Source organism: Phocoena sinus, chromosome 8 (assembly GCF_008692025.1).
Source record: "Phocoena sinus isolate mPhoSin1 chromosome 8, mPhoSin1.pri, whole genome shotgun sequence".
NCBI classification, from domain to species: domain Eukaryota; kingdom Metazoa; phylum Chordata; class Mammalia; order Artiodactyla; family Phocoenidae; genus Phocoena; species Phocoena sinus.
The window spans coordinates 74110669-74134375 of record NC_045770.1 but is presented as its reverse complement, the minus strand read 5'-3'; the positions used below and the strand labels follow the sequence as shown (position 1 = coordinate 74134375).

The 23707-nt window shown below is 35.3% G+C and overlaps 1 protein-coding gene across 2 annotated transcripts in view; it reads right to left on the bottom strand.

The window, feature by feature from the left end:
- Nucleotides 1-1393: 1393 nt before the first annotated feature.
- PRMT3 (protein arginine methyltransferase 3) overlaps nucleotides 1394-23707 on the bottom strand; it is a 137271-nt gene continuing 114957 nt past the window's right edge. For both annotated transcript variants that reach the window (XM_032641415.1, XM_032641416.1), the window contains 3 exons: nucleotides 21528-21578; nucleotides 21244-21331; nucleotides 1394-4080 (listed from right to left, as the gene is read on the bottom strand). In XM_032641415.1, coding sequence (XP_032497306.1) covers nucleotides 3971-4080; nucleotides 21244-21331; nucleotides 21528-21578 — 249 coding nt within the window. In that variant the 3' untranslated portion in view covers nucleotides 1394-3970. The remainder of the gene's footprint in view (nucleotides 4081-21243; nucleotides 21332-21527; nucleotides 21579-23707) is intronic.

Genomic DNA, 23707 nt, shown 5'->3' with positions numbered 1-23707 from the left:
TGAAAGAGTACATACTACATGATTCCATTTATATGAAGTTCTAAACCAGGCAAAACAAATTTATATTGATAGAAGTCTGATTAGTGTTTGCCCAGGGAGGAGAGTAGGGCTAAGTATTGACTGCAAAGTGGCACACGGAAACTTTCTGCTGTGAAGGAAACGTTCTAAGTATTAATAGAATGCTGATTATATGCATACATTTGTCAAAACTCATTACACTGTATACTTAAAAATAATGGGAAGAGACAAAACAGTGAACATCAACAAGTCTTTCTGAGTGGTCTCAATGTAAAGGGGAAGCTACAATAGTGACACAACAGCAGGAGGGAGAAGTGGAGTTGAAATGTTTTTTAACGTAGGATAAATAATAGCCTATTTGTATGTTGATCACAGAGCAGTAAAGGGAAAACCTGATGACACAGGGGAGACATGCAGAAACAGTGCTTATAATGATGGATTATGGATTTTAAGGTGGGCAAAGTGGGAAATGTACACATGAAGAGGTGAGGGACAGTGAAAATGTGATCTGTATCAGTGGATTTTGGTCTTGGTGCAGTTGCAGGATTACTGGAATTAGGATACTAAAGAGAGTGAGCATAAAAGATAGGTAGTGAGAATGATAAACTTAATATTGAGATTGAAGCTGTAGTTTACCGACCCTGAGGTAGACAATGCTTGACTTCAGCTATCTTACTTACCCTGCCTTTCATAACGGATTGAAACTCTATGACAGTACTGCATACTTGATATATATTTTTGAGATATTCCACTACACAGGAAAATCTGAACACCTGGACGTTTTGGGTATGTTATGGCCTAGAAGCTTACCAAATGGCCAGTGGAAGCCAAGTGGCGCCTCATCCTGTTTTAATTTTTCCTGTTGAATGATCTTAGCTGTACTGTTACCCTGCTTCCTCCACTTGATAGCCTGATTGGTGAGATTAGTCTAGACTGATCTCAAATCAGCAATGTCACACAATACATTCTAAATATTCCTTTTTAAGGAGTGATAGAGGTAGGGACTTCCTTGGCGGTCCAGTGGTAAAGAATCAGCCTTACAATGCAGGGGAGGCGGGTTCCATCCCTGGTCAGAGAACTAAGATCCCACATGCTGCAGGGCAACTAAGCCCGCACGCCACAACTACCGAGCTTGCGCGCCTCAACTAGACAGCCTGTGTGCTGCCAACTACAGAGCCCATGCACTCTGGACCCCGCGCACCACAACTACAGAGCTCACACACCCTGGAGCCTGTGTGCCACAACTAGAGAAGAGAAAACCTGCTTGTCACAACTACAGAGAAGCCCGCACACTGCAACAAAGAGCCCACGTGCCGCAACGAAGGATCCGGCACGCCTCAACTAAGATCCCGCGTGCCACAACTAAGACCCGATGCAGCCAAAAAATAAGTAAAACAAATAAATAATAAACAAATCTTTAAAAAAAAAAAAAGAAAAGAAGTGACAGGTAGAATGCTGCGAGACACAGGTGAACCAGACTGTTAATCTAGACTAAGTGATAAGAAAGCAAATAATTCTGTGGAGCCTTACCCTCCTCCCCAAACAGAAGTTATTTCAGTTATCTGACAGCTCTCTGATTCATTCTAAAGTGTGTTCCTAGCAGTTGAGGCTACGTATTAACCACCTTCACTGTGCAACCACTGTACATTCTCAGTTGTTTTCTTGGAACATTCCTTTCAAAATGCTCTTTTTAGAAAATACTGCTCTACTAAACAGAGATGACTAATCGTGCGAACCCCACACATTACAAAATTACAATGTTAGTTTTCACAAAGGAAAATAGGAGAAAAATGTATTTTCTTAATGGGAATAAGATCCTTGGGACAGAGCAAACTGCTAACCATAAGTGCCCATCTGCCACAGCATGAAAGAAAATTGCATTTATCACTGTAAGGGCTATAAAGTACTTACTTTCTACAACAGTTTAATGGCTGAAATTCTAATCAAAGAGTTAATATTTGGACTCTCACATCTCATAAGATGTTTAGTTACACAAATTAGAATGTTCCAGCCTGGAAAGGCTAACTGAAAAGAACAGAGATCCACTAACTATGGTTGGACTACTTATGACCAATAGAAGAAAATCAGTAGAGCCACTGGGTGAAAATCCCCTAAAAATCAAACAAGAGTTTTAATAGGAAATCATTTTTGAGAAGTACTCTTTTAAATAGTAGAAAGTATCTGTTATGCACTTATAAAAAAGAAAAAAGTAAATTTTGGTTACTTTAAAAATTTAATGGTAAATCTTACGGGCTTATTTTTGTTTTATCATCCCACCCTACTCAAATTTGTATGTGAAGCCATTCCAGACAAAAATTTAAAGTACTCTGTGCTATGTTATCAGCACTACACATTTCCAGTAATGGTCTGAATTCAAATCATGGTGAAAACAAGCTAACTAGTTTAGCCCAGTGACAAGAGAAATCATGCTTATGAAGGAAGACTTCGACTAAGATCTGAAATATCATAATTTGAAGGGATTATTCTTCCCATTGCTATAAGTCCAATTTTCTAATAAAGACCAAAAGACAATTTCTTTTTGATACAGTTTTTCCTACATTAAATATTAATTTCTGTTGTAATCTTCCCACACACGTACTAGTGTAGTATTTGATGAGGTTGACAATTCACAAACTGATCTAATGTCGATGTCATATATTCTTTGGAAGGGGTCCCTGTCTGTATGATGATGATAATTAATATCACCTAGCATGTATTGACTGTTTTCTATGTGCCAGGCACTGATCTAAGTATCAACAGTTGAAATGTATCAGTTTATGAATTGGCAACATTCACGGAGGGGGAGAGAGGTTAAGGAACCTAAGATTACACAGGAAGTAAGAGCTGCAGCCAAGGCCTGAACTGGCTCCAGAGCTCATGCTTCTCAACACTTAACTATGCTGCCTTGTGTGTGTCTTGTTTTGAAAAAGAACTAGCTGGTGAACTGAAAAGAAGCATGTGACCCACTTCTCCTTAAAATTTCCGTTATCTTAAAAATGATTCCTTTGTTAAGACTTGTTTTAAATGCTTCTGATTTTATAAAAGGCTTTAATATATTGAAATGTCACTTTATAATGCTAATAGTTGTTGTATACATTTAATTGAATGTTTTCTGTTCTGCGCTTCAAACTGAGTCAATAATTGTAAATGACACAATTGTATAGAGTGATATACGTATATTAACAGTTACATGTTTAAATTGCACATAAATCTAGTTTGAAAAAAGTATTAGTAAATAAGTACATATTTATCCCAATCTTTAAAAACTTTTATGAAACCTAGGGTAAATGCATTGAAACCAAATCTCCTGGGCAATACTAGAAAACTATATGACTCAAAAATATTTGCAAAGAGAGAAGAAGCTAAAAAATGAGAACAGAATTATGTGGCAATCAACTAAGCTGTCTTCAAATACAATTTGTGTGGTCTTGTTTCCATATTTTAGTCCCTTATGCTTGCTCTTTTAATGTATTATAGCCTGATATTCTAGCAAATACAATTAAAACTACTCCCCAGAAAGGAAATCTGCAATAAAATATGTAATACCTTGTACACAGTTACTAGTTTAATAAAACAACATCCAAATAACTAATCAATTACCAGTATTTAAAATTTATAGTAAGAAACTTATTTAAAACAACAAAAGACTATCTCTGTTCCAAATTTAGGCCAATTTAAATGACTTTCAATACAGGGAAACTCAATGTAGGGGTTACATTTGGTTAAATCTCACTGACCAGACTTCCAAGAATGTGATTATGGTGGTGGATCACCAGGATCAGGCAGTGCCCTCCTTAGCTGCATCCTCAGATTCCTGCCATGCTTCTTCTCTCCTACTGAGGAGGCTCAGGAAAGGACCCATCATCCATGCGCTCACATAAAACCCTCCCTCCCCTCCCTCTCTACCCCTCCCCTACAACAAAAACTGCAAAGTAGTGCTTTTGTGGCCTTTTCACTGGAGACCATAAGTTTGAGTTGAATTATCCAATGTGAGGGTCACAATGAGAGACCGTGGATCTTTCTTATTCTTGTGCACTGTGATCTTTCCTTTCAAGGCTTCACCTATAGAAGAAAGGCAAAAAGTGTGTTTCAGAATTCAAGGAATACAGTGTAGCAGAAAAGTAAGAGTAGACCTAGTATTGCTCTTTTTTGGTGTGAAATGTTTCACTAATTTTTTTTAACTTAAAATTTTTTTAGGGCAATTTTATGTTTAATTTTTGAACAAAACAGATCTAACTTACGCAGCACAAGTGTCAAATGCTTGTGAAAGAGTAAGCAAAACTACAGTGGTCACTGCAGGGTTGGGGGCTGTGTTATTGGACTCCTCAATATGAGCCCTTATGGTGCGTCCTGGGCATAAAAAAAAAAGACATGGCCCCTGCCCTCAAAGAGTTCATGGTCAAGGGTGAAGCGAAATAGCTACATTAACAATTATACAACAGGTATGTGTCTAAAGTGTGCTGGAGGGGAGGATTGGGGATCGTCAGAAGGCAGTAAAAGGCAAAGCTTCACAAGAATTAATGGATGAATTATCTGAGGACTAAAGTCAAGGTTACCTCAACGAGTGTACATGGAGCAGCTTTTAAGGAAGAGAAAACACATATAGAGAGCCCTTGGTGAATGGCATTTTGGGGAAATGAAAATTACAGCTGCGAAAATTTACATGTGTATTTTATAGAGGCACATGACAAGGCTGCTGGCCTTTAAGGTACTCACACCGTAAACGTAAAACAGAGCTTACACAGGTAAAAGAATGAACACAAAAAATACAAGGCAAAGAATGATTCCCTAAAAACTTATCCTGTATGCTCCAAATTTTGTTTCACTCCAAAATGGAATTATATCTATGTGCTTTTCTGATTATAGATACTTCTCATTTTAAGTTTTTTCATTTATTTACCAACAGCCGTTTAAAAATAAAAACAAGATTGTTAAGTTGTAACTGATCACCATTCCTTGCTTTAATAAGAGTAAAATCACAGCAAATACTATCAGGTATAGCTTTGAAAATCTGGATGGATACAGTGAGGCTCCATATAAAATGACTGTGGAATCTATATAAAACCATCAAAATACTGAATCAGTATCTTATTTTAAAAAACGCTGCAAATCAAATCCCCCACATTAAGGGCTAAAGAATCTGAATGCTTTTCAATATGATAGTGAAATAACACAGTAAAACACAGCAGAACCACCTCATAGCTATACTTCAGAGTATAAAGATTCCATTACTGATACATTCTACACAGCCTGTAAAAAAGGCAAGGCTTATATAGTTTAATACAAAATTAAGGAATTAGAGTAATGGAAAAAATAATGTGGCCCAAGATGCAGTCTATGTAACCTAATATAACAGTGATTTTACGTGTGGGTGTTATGTTAATACGTACATCTGGCTTTCTTTGGCTTCTGTATCTGACCTATTCCTCTATATTACTCAGAAAATGAAAAAAAAACTACATCACACGCCAAGCTCATCAATAGCCTGACAAAGATTACCTGTGAGGTAGTTCTACAAACTTTGTAGAAAGTGCAGGTTGATTATTAGACAATAATTCCTAATATTTATTTAACATTTATTTTGTGCTAGCCCTATTCTAAAGCCTTTATGTGATTTATCTCACTTAATGATTACAAAGTATCTCTGTGAGGTTAAGTACGTTTCCCTCACTTTACAGATGAGAAACAAGGTTCAGGAAGGCTAAGCAATTTGCCCAAGGTCATACCACCAGTTAGGGAAGAACCAGGATGTTAAGCAGGGCAGTTTTGATTCCAGAGCCCATGTTCGTCAACTACAGTCTAGTACCGCCCTATCTCTACCTGAAAATTGATTATTAGTTTTAATACACTTTAATGGACATGAGACAGTCAAAATTTTACTATTCTATGACATTATTTGTAAAAACATTTAGCCACTTTATAAAAATTTTACTAATATTAAATTTTATATAGTAATTTTTATTCTATAACTTTAATAAGCTATAATACATGTTTTCTTGACCATTAAGACATTAACCTAGGGAAGAAGTCATAAGTATCTTCAACAAATCTAAGAGATTTTCCATTTTTGAATATATAGGCAATATTTTCTTGTTTCTATTTTTTACCAACATTTAAAAATTGTTATTTTATACCAACAGTCATATCCTGAACTTATCATTTACTGATACTAAAATTGGAAATGAGTAGCTGCTCTATGATAAACTGCTATTGGTTTTATAAGTATATGACAGGAAAGAGTAATTATCAACTTGGTTATTAGGTTTAAATTACTGCTACTGAATTATCAACACAAGTTAACAAGTGTTGAATTTTACAAATTAGTGGCTTGTTAATTCCCTCCTATTTATAAGCAATGTGTCTTAGTGTAAATTACTTAATTTAGTTGCTTCTCTACAGTAGTTCCTATGTATGAAAAGACAGATAATGTATACTTGAGATATAAAAATAATGAAATGATCTCCACAGACCCAACATCAGGCTGGAATCTTACACAAACCACTGAAACCCCGTATTATGTCCCTCCAATCCAATCACATCACTTCTCCAACCTCCAGTGGTAACCATGATTCTAATTTCTTGTTACCATTACCTATTCAAAGTAGTTCCACTTCACAGAGATGTATCCTGTATTAACAGACTGCTATTTATTTGTTCTTCCATTAAATTATTTCTAGTTTTTTTTATTACAAATAACGCTGCTATGATTACTGTTATATATGTCTGTTGTGTCCATAAGACAATAGTTTCTCTAGGATGGAAACTGCAGGATTTTAGGACATACACATGCTCAAATTACCACATAATGATAAATGGGCCTTTACTAATAAACTTCATCTAGTCATAGAAAAAGTCTCTTATCTACATAAGAAGTGTAACTTTCTTTATTGACAGAATATTTATCAAAATCTGAGAGCAAATATGATAAAAAGCAAACACAGCAGCATTTAGATTAAAGTGAGAACACAGCAAAAATACCACTATCACTACATTATTTAACATTATTCTTGAATGTTCTACACAATGCAATATGACATAAAACAGAAATTAAGAATACAGATGGGGCTTCCCTGGTGGCGCAGTGGTTGGGAGTCCACCTGCCGATGGAGGGGACAAGGGTTCGTGCCCCAGTCCGGGAAGATCCCACATGCCGCGGAGCGGCTGGGCCCGTGGGCCGTGGCCGCTGAGCTTGCGCGTCCGGAGCCTGTGCTCCGCAACGGGAGAGGCCGCAGCAGTGAGAGGCCCGCGAACCAGGAAAAAAAAAAAAAAAAAAGAATACAGATGTACTACTATTACGGGGGAAAAAAGAGATACAACTAATTTCAAATGTTAGTTTCAGGGAAAGAGTTCCATAAATCTTCACTGAGTTCTCTTGAGACTTTAACTAAATACTGATCTCTGTTTGTGTATGGAAAAATTTCATGATTTTGAGCAAAGAACAACTCCTAGGGAGCAATTAGCCGAACAATTTCCAGAGCTCACACAGGCTGGGAGGTCTGAGTTCCAAGCAGCCAGAATAGAAGGAACCTGCTGAACACTTATGATGATTCACTAGAGACACCAGATTACGCTTTAGCATTACACCACCCAAAGAGTAAAGGCCACACCACTGCTCTCTAACAAAGCTTTAAAACATTTTTTGTAAAGATCAAGGTAATCTTTAAATAACTTAATTCCCTGCCAAAGCAAACTTCACATACTTTTTAAAAGAAAGTAACCAAAATCCAAACATTCAGCAAAATAATGCTTCCAGTGTTTGACATCCATTTTAAAATGGATAGATTTTTAAAGCGCTGCAAATTGAGGCCTATAAGCAGGAAAAAAAAAGTTACAACAATAACAAAAACACATCAAGGCACATCTTAACTTCCTGAAAACCAGTGATAAAAAGAATAATCTGTAAAATATTCAGAGAAAAAAAGACATATTACATATAAGGGAAGATAGAAAAGAGTGATCTCAAAATTTTCATCAGCTGGACACATCTTTGAAGTGATGCAAGAAAACCTGTTAAAAATTCTATATCCAGCAAAAATCCTTAATAAATGAAAAATAAGAAAAAAATTCTTTTTTCAAAGAAACAAAAGCAAGAAATTCTTTTCCAGGAGGCCTGCACTACAAGAAATGTTAAAGGAAGTTCTTCAGACAGCAGGAAAATGACACCAAAAAGAAACCTGGATCTACACAAAGGAATACAGTGCTAGAAAATAGTAAGTACGTGGTAAATATGTTTTTTCCTTTTTAAAATTTATTTAATAGATAATTGACTGTTTAAAGCAAAAATAGTAACACTGTATTGTGGGATTTAAAACATTTGGGGAAGTGAAATGTTTTTATAAAAATAGCACAAAGGGGCTTCCCTGATGGCGCAGTGGTTGGGAGTCCACCTGCCGATGCAGGGGACGCGGGTTCGTACCCCGGTCTGGGAAGATCCACATGTCGCGGAGCGGCTGGGCCCGTGAGCCATGGCCGCTGAGCCTGCGCATCCAGAGCCTGTGCTCCGCAACGGGAGAGGCCACAACAGTGAGAGGCCCGCGTATCACAAAAAAAAAGAGGCTGGAATGGCTATATTACTTTCACACAAAGTTGACCAAAGGGAAAAAAAATAACCAGAGATAAAGACATTTCGAATTGATAAGTTGTTCAATTCATAAATGAGACATCATAAACTTCTGTGTGCATATAATTACAGAGCTTCAAAATGCATGACGCAAACCTGACAGAACCATAAGAAGAAACAGACATATCCACAATCATCATTGCAAAGTTCGCCTCTCCTTTGTTGATAATAATAACAACTAGACAGAAAATCAGAAAGAATATGGAAGACCTGAACATTATTAACCAACCTGACCTGGCTGACATCTATAGAACCAAGATGGATCATATACTGGTTCATAAAACAAATCTTAATACATTTAAACATATAGACATCATACAGAATATGTTCTCTGACGAAAACTGAATGAAATAAAAAATCAGTAACAAAAAGACACTTGAAAAAGCCCAAAATATTTAGAAATTAAACAGACTTCTAAATATTCCATAAATCAAAATAAAAATCTAAAAGAAAATTAGACAGCATTTCGATTTGAATGATTATGAAACACAACATGTAAAAACAGGTAGCCGATAGCTAAAACAGTGCCTAGAGGAAAAACTGATAACTTGAAATGCTTATATTAGAAAACAAAGAAGACAGACCCAAAGGTCTTCGTTGGGGAATTCTATCAAATATTTAAGGAAAAGTAATACCAAATGTACAAAAAATAAAGGAGGGAATACTCCATAACTCATCTTTTGAGGGCAGCATTATCCCGATACTAAAATAACTTTTTTTGTTTTGAATTTTAGAATTTTATTTATTTTTTTATATAGTAGGTTCTTATTAGTTATCCATTTTATACATATTAGTGTAAAAGAAGACAAATTTATTAGAAGAAAACTACAGGTAAATATCACTTATGAAGAAAGATTCAAAAATCCTTTGAACATACACTAATATGTATAAAATAGATAACTAATAAAAACCTGCTGCATAAGAAATAAAAAAACATCCTTTGAACAAAAGAGAAAAATCATGATTGTCTCACGCAAATGTAGAAAAAGCATCTGACAAAATTAATTTCTTTTTCTATTTGAGTAAAACTGTGACAAAATTAATTTCTAACAACTTTCAGCAAGCTAGGAATAGAAGGAATCTTCTTCAACCCGATAAAGAAAATCTATGAGAAACTATAGATAACATCATTATTAATGGTGAAAAACGGAATGCTTTCTTCCTAAGACTGGGACTGAGGTAAGGATGCTCATTCTGACCACCTCTAATTAGTATTCTGTTGGATGTCCTAGTCACAGCATTAAGATGTGGGGGAAGAAAAAAATATATAGACTGGGGGAAAAAAAGTAAAACAGTCTTTATTTGCAGACTGTATGGTCTTAACAAATAGAAAATCCTTAAGCAATATTCAAAAAAAAAAAGCTACTAGAACTGAAAGGATTAGCAATCTCAGGATATAAGATCAATATAAAAAATTGCATTTTTACATGTGAGCAATGAAGAATTACAAATTGTAATCAAAAAACCACAATAGCATTTACAATAGCATTGAAAAAGCATGCAATACTTGAGATAAATATAACAACATATATGTAACATTTAGTTACATCAAACTATGAAACACTGCTAAGGATGATCTAAGTAAATGGGGAGATACATTTTGCTTGTGGATGAGAGTACTGTTAAGAAGTCAGCTCTCCCCAGAGCAATCTATGGATTCAACACAATCCCTATCAAAATCCTAGTAGGATTTTTTTTTTGCCAGAAATTAATAAGTTGATTTTTAAATTTATATGGAATTTAAGGGATCTAGAATAGTGAAAACAATTTTGAAAAAGAATAAAGTAGGACTTATATCACCTTACAAAGAAGGTGTCTTACTGGCATAAGAAAAGACACAGATTAATGGAACAAATAAAGCTCAGAAATGGACTTACGCATATATGGTCAATTAATTTTTGACAAAAGAACCAGGATAATTAAATGAGAAAAGCATAGCCTTTTCAAGAAATGATGATGAGACAACCTAATACACATTTGGGAAAAGATGAACTATTATTTTTAAAATCAACGTGAAATAGATTATAGGCCTAGATGTACTGACAAAATTATAAAATTTTTAGAGGAACCATAAAGGAAAAACTTTGATGTTAAGATAGCAAAGATTTCTTAATTAGGACACAAAAGCACAGACTTCAAAAGACCTTAAGAAAATGAAAAGACAAACTAGGAATTGGAATAAAAATATTAGCACCACATACATCTGACAAAGAACTTGTATGCATATATATAAAGATCCTTATGACTCAATAAGATGACAACCCAATCAAAAATTGAGCAAAATATTTTAAAAGAAACCTCACCAAAAAAAGATGTACAAATGATCAATAAACATATGAGAAGAGGCTCAACATCATTAGTCATAAGGCAAATGCAAATTAAAAACACAGCTGTCACTACATATACATGTAATAGAATGACTTAAAATGACTGCCCTTTTATATAAGTGCTGACAAAGATGTGGAGCAAATGAACCGTCAACAGTGGTAGGAATGTTGAATAAGCACAGTCACTGTGAAGAAGTATGCCAGTTTCCTGTAAAGTTAAGTATATATTTACCATAAGACTCAATAATCCCACTCCTAGGTATCTGCCCAGGAGAAATGAAAACATATGCCCACACAAAAACTTTTACATGAATGTCCATAGCTATTTTATCCATAATGGTGCCTAACTGAAGACGATCCAAAAGTCTAGCAGCAAGTGGATGCATATGTAAATTACAGTAAGTCCATACAAAGGAATACTACTTGGCAATAAAAAGGAACAAACTACTGATACACAGATGAATTTTTAAAATATGCTAAAAGCAAAGAAACTGGAGTATATTCTGTATAGTAACTTTGATATAAAATTCTAAAAGGATACTAATGTCTTAACTATTAGTAATACTAATACACAGTGATAGAGAGCAGATCAGTGGTTCTCCTGGTCTGGAAATTGAAGCTGGGGATGACCAACTCTAGTGGGGATGACTGCCTGCAGAGAGGATCAACAAGGAAACTTTTTAGAGTGATATAAATATTCTATGTCTTAACTAGTGTGGGGTATACATTTGTCAAAATTCATTAAACTGTACAATTAAAATGTGTGAATTTTTTTTTTTTCTAAGAGACTGCAAGTTCTAGAAGGAGGACATGTTTTTGGGGGGCGCTGCGTTGGATCTTCGTTGCCACGTGGGCTTTCTTTAGTTGCGATGAGGGGGCTACTCTTCGTTGTGGTGCATGGGCTTCTCATTGAAGTGGCTTCTCTTGTTGCAGGGCACGGGCTCTAGAGCGCAGGCTCAGTAGTTGTGGCACACGGGCTTAGCTGCTCCGCGGCATGTGGGATCTTCCCGGACCAGGGCTCGAACCCGTGTCCCCTGCATTGGCAGGCGGATTCTTAACCACTGCGCCACCAGGGAAGCCCTAAAATGTGTGAATTTTTTCTGTATGTAGATATAAAATAAAGCTGTTTTTAAAATGTGGTGGCTTAGGAATAAATTCATAGAGAAACAGAATATAGTAGAGAAACCAAAAGATCCATTATGGAGATTCAGTACACGGTAAACGGGGCATTTTAACTCACTGAGAAAAGGAGTCAAGAGAAATGTGTAAATATAGGAATATGAAATTTTTTAGTATGGAACCAAAGTCAGAAACCAAAAGGAAAAGGTTGAAGATTTGTTTATACAAAAATGAAAAAATTCTATAAAGATACTTTAAAGAAAAGCAAATTACAACGTTACTTTCACTGCTTAGAAGAGCAAAGATTTTTTAAAAAAGTCAATTTTCACTCGATTCCTTAGGATGGATTATGAGAAGTGGAATACTTTTTAAAAAAAGGAATAAAGTGTGTTCCAGTTTTACACTCCTGCCGTCTTCATGAATGTTGAGCGTTATTAGAAACCAAGCAACAACAGAAAAAGAATGAAAGAAAATGATAAAAACATCTTTGTTATTTAGATAAACAACAACCTGAATCTGCTTTGATTTGCAATTCAGTGATTATCAGTAGTGATGGGTATTATTAATATTTCAAATGTTTAACCACCATCTAAAAAGAAATCCTCTGAGCATTTACCTTTAGTGATTTTCTTGTTGATGTATATGAGGTTTTGTTGCAAACATTTCTTTTTAGTGTATGTGCCCTAATGGTTGCTGCTCCTTAAATTGCTTTAGACATGTTAAAAAAAATGTTAAGTTGGCTAGTTTGTAACTATCCTATTCAATCCTTAGTGTAGGGTCAAAATGTTCCCTGGTGCCTATAAAGCAGGTTATCTAATCCTGCATTTCAATTTTAAAGAATATATTTAAGTGGTCTTTGTACCCCTTAATTTAAAATACAGCCCAACTCAAGATGAACTGGCAGTGGATAATTTTGTTAAATTTTCACAAAAGAAAAAATTTTAAGCACCAATGTTAAATTAAAATACCTGAATAATTAAAAAGTTGTAACATTAAGGGACTTCCCTGGTGGCGCAGTGGTTGGGAATCCGCCTGCCAATGCAGGGGACACAGGTTCGATCCATGGTCCGGGAAGATCCCACATGCTGCGGAGCAACTAAGCCCGTGTGCCACAACTACTGAGCATGCGCTCTAGAGCCCGCGAGCCACAACTACTGAAGCCCAAGTGCCTAGAGTCCGTGCTTCGCAACAAGAGAAGTCACCACAATGAGAAGCCCGTGCACCCCAACAAAGAGTAGCCCCTGCTCGCCGCAACTAGAGAAAGCCTGCGCACAGCAATGAAGACCCAACGCAGCCAAAAATAAACAAATAAATTTATTTTTTAAAAAAAGTTATAACATTGTCTTATAAGCTGATGCTGTAATTTTCATGTCTTAAAATGAAATACCAGTAAAATAACTATTTCTGTAATAACCTTAATTTCAAAACGGGGGTGCAAACAGCACTTATTTATGTTAATTAAATAGCACGAAGGGTCACAGTAATAAATACATAGTTCACACTGCTGCACTCACTTCAATTGTTCAAGCCTGACTAAAGTACCAAGTCAGTGGCTATAATACCAGAATAGATCAGAGTAATTAATCAGTGTCAAATAGATATAAAATGACTGATGCTGTTAAGTGTGTATACTGTGGTGAGAGCTGAATAGGACACTCTCTATGGAACTGTGCTATATCACTTTGTTTTTATCATCGGCAGATGGCTATTAGTATACCACAAAGCAGCGGTACAGTTCAATCAAGAACAAAATTGATTTCATTTCAATTCTGTCCTAGTCGTTTTTTAACATTAAGTTTCTTCCAGACCAATAAAATTTCATTTCCCCACAAGGGGGATAAATTAAAAAAATTATTATCACTATTAAAGCTTAGAGTTAAAAAGTGAAAGAAAAAAAAAAAAAAGAAATGGATTCTCCATCACATAAGACCTTACTAATAACAGAGAAAGAGAACAGCCTGATTTTAATAATATTTTTCAAAGCCAAATCACAAGAAAAAGATCTGAATTTTTAAAATAAATACTGCCACATAAGCTTTTACAATAAAATTGTACATTATTTTGAAAGGAAAACAAATTTTAAAAAATCCTGAATTTAAAGTAAGTGTTTTTTAAATCCTTTAAAAGTATTCATCCTGGAAGTCTGGTCTCTTAACTCCCACAATGCAGGAAGTTCTCAAATGTTGTAGAGTACTTCTTTTGGAACTATTGTTAGAACTAGGCTGTGAAAACAGCAACAACAACAAAAACCCAAAATGAAGCAAAAACAAACTAGGCTCATCATTTTATAGTTCCCTTGTGCTTTTGGCCAAATGTAAAATTCTTAGTCTGAGAAATTCCGTATTCACACTGTCTTCTCTTGCTTTCCAAAAATCCAGTCTACCCCCAACGGTAGATTTACCATTCCCAAAAAAAGATTTATCATTACTGAAGATATTAACATACACACACACACACACACACACACACACACACACACACACACACGGAAGAATAACTGTACAGCTATGTATACAATATTTTGTTAAAAAAATCTTGTCATTACTTTCTGGACAGTAAAATAAGTGGTACATACACAGCAAATTGTCCTGATTATACTTCTGGCTTTATTTAATTTTATCTAAAAATTTTACATGCCATACAGAGTCAAAAACTACTTTTTAACTCAACAACAGAGAACTCTCTTTAGCCATGCCGAAACTTCTGAGAACATCAGAGCTGACAAAATGGGGCAACTAAATACAGGAGCTAGATAAATGCCCTTGGCGTGTGTCACCCACGGTGATGAGAAGAAATTAATTTCAATGACAACACATATTACTGTACTTATTCATTCGTTCAGCAGGATATTTCTAATATGCCAAATACTACATCAGATAAAAAAGAAGTGAGAGAGGCAAACAACTCATCTTCTATTAGAACCCTTTACCACAGCACACTGGTATGTTCTAACACAGATGTATGCATGAATTGATCTGGAAGAACAAAGAACAGAGCAGTTAACCTTCTAAGGACAAAGAGGAAAGATTTACAGAAATAAGCTGGGTCATAAAGGGAAAAGTGGAATTCATCAAGTGAAAGAGGTAAAAACAGTTTCCTAGGTAGAAGAATACCTTAGATAAAAGCAAGGAAGAAAAGACAGGAAAGTTAGCTAAAAAATGAGCAGTAGAGCTGGAGCATATGATGGGCTTATGTGGGGCTGTGACAGGGTGGGGTTGGAAATGATGAAAAATGGTCTGACTGTAAAGGGCCAAGGTAAGGTCTGGATTTTATCCTGGATATCCTGACAGTCCAGTGTGGGTTTTAAAAAAATTAACTTTATTAAGGTGTAATTTATATACAATAAAACTGTAACATGTAAAATGTGCAGTTCAATGAGTTTTAGTAATATCTCACTCTCATAAACTTTTGCCTACCTCAAGTCTCAAGATTCTTATGTTATCGTCTAGAAGTTTTACAGTTTCAAGCTTTTATATTTAGGTCTATCATCCATTTAAAATTGGTTTTTATATATTTGGTGTCAGATAAAAACTGAGATTCACTCTCTTCCTTTATGAATATTCAGTCATTCTAACACCATTTTTTGAAAAGACTATCCTTTTCCCATTGAATTTACATTGGCCCTTTGGAAAAATTTAATTGACTATACAAAACTGAGACTCTGGATTTCCTATTGTTATATTAATCTATATATCTACTTTTTATATGCCAGTATTATACTGCCTGGGCTAATGTAATTTTTAAGTAGGTTTAGAATTCACATAGTATAGTAATTCCAATATGCTTCTTATTGCATTTGGTATAAATTTTAGAATCAGCCTGTCAATTTCAACCTTGCTAAATTCACTTACTAGTTCTGTAGTTTTTTGGGGTAGATTTCTTAGAATTTTCTACGTACACATTATCTATAAATAACAACAGCTTTATTTCTTCCTTTCCAATGGCTTTTAATTCTTTTTCATTTCTTATTGCAGTGGCTAAGACTTCCAATATAGAAGTGTAGGAGGGGTGAGACTGGACATCCTTGCCTTATCTCAAACTTAGGGAAAAAGCATTTAGTCCTTCTCTATTCAGTATGATGCTAGCTACAGACTGTATGGATGCCTATTGTCAGGTTGAGGAAGTTCTCTTTTATTTCTACTTTGCTGTACTTGTCATGAAGGAATATTGAATTTTATCAAATGTTTTTTCTGCATCCACTGATATGATCATGTGGCTTTTCTTCTTTAGACTGCTAGCATGGTGGACTGTATTATAAGATTTTAAAATATTGAATTAGCCTTGCATTCCTGGAATAAAACGCACTTGGTCATGGTGTGTTTTCTTCTTATACATGTATGCTGGATTCAATTTGCTACTATTTTGTTGAGGATTTCTACATCTGTATTCATGAGGGACACTGGTCTGCAGTTTAATTTTCTTGTACTACCTTTGTCTAATTTTTGGTATCAAGATAATACTGCCCTCATAAAATTAGCTCTCTTCTATTTTCTGGAAGAGACTATGTAGAACTGGTGTTATTTCTCCCTTCAAGTCGTTGGGAGAATTTGCAATGAAGCAATCTGTGCCTGGAGATTTGTTTTATGGAAGGCTTTTGAGTCTGGCTGCTGATTTTGTAAATAAAATTTAATTGGAACACAGCCACACCCACTCATTTACCTATGCTGCCACTGTTACTGCTGCCACCATTGTAGGATTACTTGCGGGCTGCGATATGGGAGAACAGAGAAGAAACATAGAAAAGAAAAACGGGGATTTCCCCCCACTCTCTCTAAGCATTAGGAGACCCTTTCCCCACTCCTCAAGCTAGAATCAGAGGGCTCCTTTGGGAGCTCTTCCTGTCTGTGCTGAGGCCCTCTTCTGAGTTTCAGGCTGTCTGGAGTCCAGGCGAGGGGATACTGAAGGAAAACTAATCACAAATTTACCACCAGTTCAGTGGTAATTCAAATTCTGGTCATCTTCTCCAATTTATCTGCTATTATGTACTTTTCAGAGATTTCAAAGAGCTGTTCCATGCGTTCTGGTTTTAAAGCTGCATTCAGTGAGACAGATGGGATGAATGCACTTAAGTCACTGGCAACCGGAATTACTGTCTTTATATTAAGTGTGTTTCCCGTAAACAGCATTTAGTTAGTTCTTGCTTTTATTCTGTTTATTTCTGCCTTTTAATTGGCATGTTTAGGCTATTAACATTTTTTAAAAGACTTAACTTTTTAAAGCAGGTTTATGTTTACAACAAAACTGAGAGGAAGGTACAGAGACTTCTCATATCCCCCGGCCCCCACACATGCACAGCCTCCCCCACTATCAACATCACTCATTGGAATGGTACTTTTTTTTTTTTTTTTTTTTTTTTAAACCAAGGATGCGCCCACATTGATGATACATCATAATCACCAAAATTCTGTAGTTTACCTTAGGGTTCACTCTTGGTGTTACATATTCTACGAGTTTAGACACATGTAAATGACATATATCCTAATTATAATATCATAAAGAGTACCTTCACTGCCCTAAAACCTTCTGTGTTCTGCTTATTTGTATCCCCTGCCCCTGGCAACCACTGATCTTTTTATTATCTCCATAGTTTTGCTTTTTCTAGAATGTCATTACCACATATCACACAGTGTATAGCCTTTTCAGATTGGCTTCTTTCACTTAGTAAGATGTGTTTAAGATTCCTCCATGTCTTTTCACGGGCTCATAACTCATTTCTTTTTAGCACTGAATGAAATTCCATCATCTGGATGTACAGACCATTCATATTTAATATAATTATCAATATGTTTGAATTTAAGTCTGCCATCATACCTTTTGTTTTCTATTTATCCATCTGTTTATGTTCCTATCTTCTCTTGAATTGAATAGTCTTTTCAAGATTCTATCTTATTTCCACTACTAGCTTATTAGCTATATTTTGTGGTTTAATTTAAAAATTTTTAGCTGTTGCTCTGGGGTTTACAATGTACATACTTAATTCATCAGTTCACCATTAAATTGCTTCATCTAAGTGTAAGGACTTTACAATATATTTCCAGTTTCTAATTAATTTCTTTTTTAAATCATTGCCATATATTTTATGTCTCCATATGTTTTAAAACACAGAATGCATTATTATTTTTGCTTTAAATAGTCAATTGTCTTTTAAGAAATTAAAAAGTGAGAAAATAAAGGCTTTTCTTTGTACTCACACACATTTACCATTTCTGGCATTTTCCACTCCTTTGTTTAGAGTGGAATTTTCTAAATATTGAAAATTTTGGTGATATTTTCTTTCCACTTGAAGAGCTTACTTGAATATATTTTGTATTGTTGGTCTGCTCCTCTCTATATGTTTTCTTTTTCTCTGGTTAAAGTTTTTTTTTTTTTAATTATCACTGCATACCAGCAATTTGTTTATGATGTGTCTTGGGGTTGTTTTCTTTGTGTTGATCCTTCTTGGAGCTCACTCAGTTTCTTGGAGTTCACTCAATTTCTTCAATCTGTGAGTTATAGTTTTTATCAAATATAAGAAAATTTTATCCATTATGTTTTCTGCCCGATTCTTCCATGGACTTCTACTATTATATTTAAGGTTGAATGCTGCATATTTTCCCACAGGTTACTGAGGATACATTAATTTTTTAAAAAAAAATCTTTTTCCCCCCCTCTGTGCTTCTTTTTGGATACATTTTATTGCTGTATCTTTACGTTCTCTGATCTCTCCTGCCGTTAACTCCATCAAATGACATTTTCACTTCAGATGTTGTAATTTCCATCTCTAGAAGTCCTATTTGGATTGTAAATATCTTCTCATATTTTCCTATGTTCATATAAAAGTAGTTATAATATATTTCAACATGCTTGTGAGCTAATTCTATCATTTCTGGGTTTGTTTCTACTGCCTGGTATTTTCCTGCATTCAATGTTTGATTGAATGCTGGCCCATGTTGAATTTTATGTCATTGAACATCTGATATTATTGTTCTCCTTTGTTGCTATTAAGGTTACATGCAGTTCAGTTTTTCCTCTTAAGACTTGTTTTTAAGCTTTGTTAAGGAGCATCCAGAGTTGCCTTTACTCAAGTGACAGTTTATTCCCGCTACTATGGTCCTTCTGGGATCTCCACTGAATAGAGTCCAGAAAGACGCCCCACTCTAGCTTGATGAAATTTGAATACCCCAGCCCTGTGTAAATGCTGGGAAATATCTGGTTCACAACTACTCCAACTGCTTTGCCTGACCTCAGGCATTTCATCCCACATACACACCATCTTAGCACTCATCTAAAACTCAAGGGCGTATTGGAGATCTCCAGAGCTCTTTTTCTGACTAATGTGTACCCCAATACTCTGCCCCAGAGCTTCTGGCTTCTATTCATCAGTACTACCACCAAAGGCTTACTACAGCAGGGTTAAAAAAAAAAAATTCTTGTAACTGAGAATGACTACATTTTCCTTATTTTGAAATTTCTCTTTCAAACTCTCCACAGGTTGTGCTATTTTAGGGGAGCCTATTGGCCTTACCATTTAAATATGAGTACACACAATGGCAATGAAAGAAAAAGAGAATGTAGATGGTGCCAGAGGGCAGCATTAGAATCATATACCTTCTTCACAGTATTCTGAAAAAGCTGAATCAATTACTGTAAGGATTACTGGGTAAAGAATATTTAGGATTTCAAAATTTCACTAGGCATCAAATAACACTTTGTTGTAATTAGGCAGGAGAAAATTCGAATGCTATCTTAAATCCCCCTCAAGATTAAAACATGAAAGAATTAGTATTGCCTTTAGAATTTTAGCATTAAGACAACAAAATGGTTACAGTGAGGGGAAAAAAGCAGTATTTTCAATTTTCCCAAAATCAATCCAAATACCAGAGCTAAACAAAAAACAAAACAAAGAAACAGAAATGAGGATGTGTTGGCTTCATTTCAGTTTTGCTGTGCTCAAGCTTTCTAGAGAAAGAGAAAATCACGCCATCAAGGTTTTATTTCCATAGCACTGCAACCTCAAAGTGAAAAAAATGACAAGGTGCTGCTTTACTCTAACAGTGTTTATTTGCATCTACTAAATTCCTTTATGTCTCAACAGTGAAATCAAAACCACATTAGAATTTTATGAAATATTTTAAACACAAAGAGAATGATTTAATGACCTCTACTCAGCTTTGTCAAATCTTAACATTCTGCCACAGTTCCTTCAGTTTTTAAAAGAAATAGTTCAGATACATGGCACTAAACCCCCTTTGTAGCCTTCCCTGATCCTACTTCCATCCTTCCCTAAAGTGAACCACTACCATGAATTCAGTGGTTACCATTCTTAAGTGTTGCTTCTTACTTTTACTATGTGTGTGTGTACATACAGCTGTTTTACATGTTTTCAAACTTCATATAAATCATATATTGTAGGAATCATTCTGCAAATTTTTGCTCAGTGTTGCTTTTGAGAGACACAAATAATTTGATGTTGAATATCTTTACAATGAAGTCTGTTGTACATTCAGTTTTCCTACAGTCAGAAGGCTTTCAGTAAAGATGGGACAAGAAGACTTATATGTAATAAGCAGTTAAAAAAAAATTCCATAATCAAATTCTAACTTTTGGAGTTAAATGTGTAGGTATGTAAGAACTATAGGTGCTCGTGTAAGTGAACAATCAATGAGATGAATGTAGAATTGGATCAGTCTTCAAACACTATGTAAGATTTGAGGAGGTGGACACAGTGGAGAGCATTCTAGACAAATAAAAATATATTTTGAATATAATAACTACTGAATGACATTCTCTTTAATTTACACTTTACTTCTTCTGGTGATATTTCTCTTTGGTCACTTGGGAAATGAGAACATTTTCTTTTATTTATATTTGCTACTTAATACGTATTAGCTATTGCTTAAAGAAAAATTTTCTGATTTTGTGGTACTCAAAATAAGAGCTACATAATGTCACATATATTTTAACTGGCAGAAATTAAATTTAAATAAGAGTTTTCTTTAACTTACTTCTTTAATGAAACGATATGCCACCTAAAATTTATGTACATGGTAAACTCTAAGAACTTATCTTAGTATGTCATATTGCTTCAAATACAGTGGGCATAGAAAAAGTGGTTGTAGAATGAATGAATATTGTTTACTTCAGAATGGATAAGACATTTTCCCCCTTTTTCTTTCTTACCTGCTTTAACTGAAAATGGCTTTTCCAATAGGAATACTGTTTGTTTCCAGTGTGTTTCGGTACTCTGGGGGCCCGTAGAGAATACGACCTGCATTGGTAGAGTTCAAAAGTACCCGATGAAGTACAAGATTTTTAATATCATGGTACATTAATCTACTACATCTAATACAAGCTCCAACTGCTTACAACAGCAAAATGCTTATGATCAAACACCTTGGGGCACAAAAATAAAATACAATGTATTTCACATAATTAATTCTTATGAGACAACTCGTGATACTTACCTTGTTGTGGCAATTCTTCTCAAAATATATATCGAAGTAGCCAGCAAATGCCTGTTTAAAAACAAAGGAATATAAATAATTATTAAACTAATTACATAACAACTGATTATACAGTCTTAAGCCATGGCAAATAAGAAACCATTTCCAATATCAGACACTCTTAAACTTATGGTAGGTCACTATTTTTCCTGGAAAACACGATACTAGTAAAAATAAAGTAATATAATTTGGCTTTTCCCCACAGAAACAACATAATAATAAGGGCAACAAGGCTAATCAAATACTCAGTATGTGTTAAATTAGAGAAATGACCGTGGTGGACCACTGAAAGGTGAGAATCTACATGGAGAAAGGCTCATGAGGCCCCTCGCCCAACCAGACTCTTCCACTGAGATGCTGCCATGTGAGTCAAGCCTCTACACAACTGCAGCAGCATGAAAAACCCTAGGAGCAGAACTAGTATGTAAGTCCAGTCCAGACTGCAGAAACACAGACAAGTAAACCTACATGATTTTTGACTTCAAGGCGCTAAATTTTGGAGTGGTTTGCTAACACAGCAATAAATAACTAAAACGTACTCTTTTATATGAAGCCAGCTCATTTAATTTCTTCTGATCTTGTTCATCCAGTTTTAAAGCAAAGTACTATGATTATTTTTGTGATGAGATAAATGAAATTTAAAAATATTACGTATTTTTTTTCCTGAAAATAAAAACAAGACTATTCAAATTAAACGTATGTGTAGGCAAATACCCAAAGAGGAAACTCCAACGTAACTCTCAGGTTTACTGTTAACAGTTTACAAAAAGGCCTCTAGAAGAAATTAACATGTTCAAACAAATAAATAATTTTCACTTATTTTTGTTTAAAATTTGAACGATACCATTCCTGTTTCTTTCACTAGTGGGACAGGCTTGACTTAATCTATTTTAAAACTGGCATTAAATAAAGCTTATAAAGTCTTAAAAACTGGAAACTGATTACTGAAAAATCACTATAAAGCTAATTACTGTACTTTCCTGCTTTTGTTAAGAATGTGGAGTTTTACTGATCCGTAGGGTTAATGTGGATTGGGCCCAAACCAAATTCAATATTTCATTTATTGTGCTGTTCATCGTTGCTTGTTTCCTCTTTAGTTCTTCTAGGTCCTTGTTAAATGTTTCTTGCATTTTCTCTATTCATTTCCAAGATTTTGGATCATCTTTACTATCATTATTCTGAATTCTTTTTCAGGTAGACTGCCTATTTCCTCTTCATTTGTTAGGTCTGGTGGGTTTTTATCTTGCTCCTTCATCTGCTGTGTGTTTTTCTGTCTTCTCATTTTGCTTATCTTACTGGGTTTGGGGTCTCCTTTTTGCAGGCTGCAGGTTCGTAGTTCCCGTTGTTTTTGGTGTCTGCCCCCAGTGGCTAAGGTTGGTTCAGTGGGTTGTGTAGGTTTCCTGGTGGAGGGGACTAGTGCCTGTGTTCTGGTGGATGAGGCTGGATCTTGTCTTTCTGGTGGGCAGGTCCATGTCTGGTGGTGTGTTTTGGGGTGTCTGTGGCCTTATTATGATTTTAGGCAGCCTCTCTAATGTATGGGGCTGTGTTCCTGTCTTGCTAGTTGTTTGGCATAGGGTGTCCAACACTGTAGCTTCCTGGTTGTTGAGTGAAGCTGGGTCCTGGTGTTGAGATGGAGATCTCTGGGAGATTTTCGCCGTTTGATATTACATGGAGCTGGGAGGTCTCCCGTGGACCAGTGTCCTGAACTTGACTCTCCCACCTCAGTGGCAAAGCCCTGATGCCTGGCTGGAGCACCAAGAGCCTTTCATCCACATGGCTCAGAATAAAAGGGAGAAAAAGCAGAAAGAAAGAAAAGAAAAGGAAGAAAGAAAGAAAGAAAGAAAGAAAGAAAGAAAGAGGATAAAATAAAGATAAAATAATGTTATTAAAATAATTATTAAGAAAAAAAAATTTTTTAAGTAAAAAACAACAAAAATCGGACGGACAGAACCCTAGGACAAATGGTGAAAGCAAAGCTTTAAAGACAAAATCTCACACAGAAGCATACACATACTCACAAAAAGAGGGAAAGGGGAAAAAAATATATATATAAATATATATATATATATATATATCGTTGCTCCCAAAGTCCACCTCCTCAATTTGGGATGATTCGTTGTCTATTCATGTATTCCACAGAT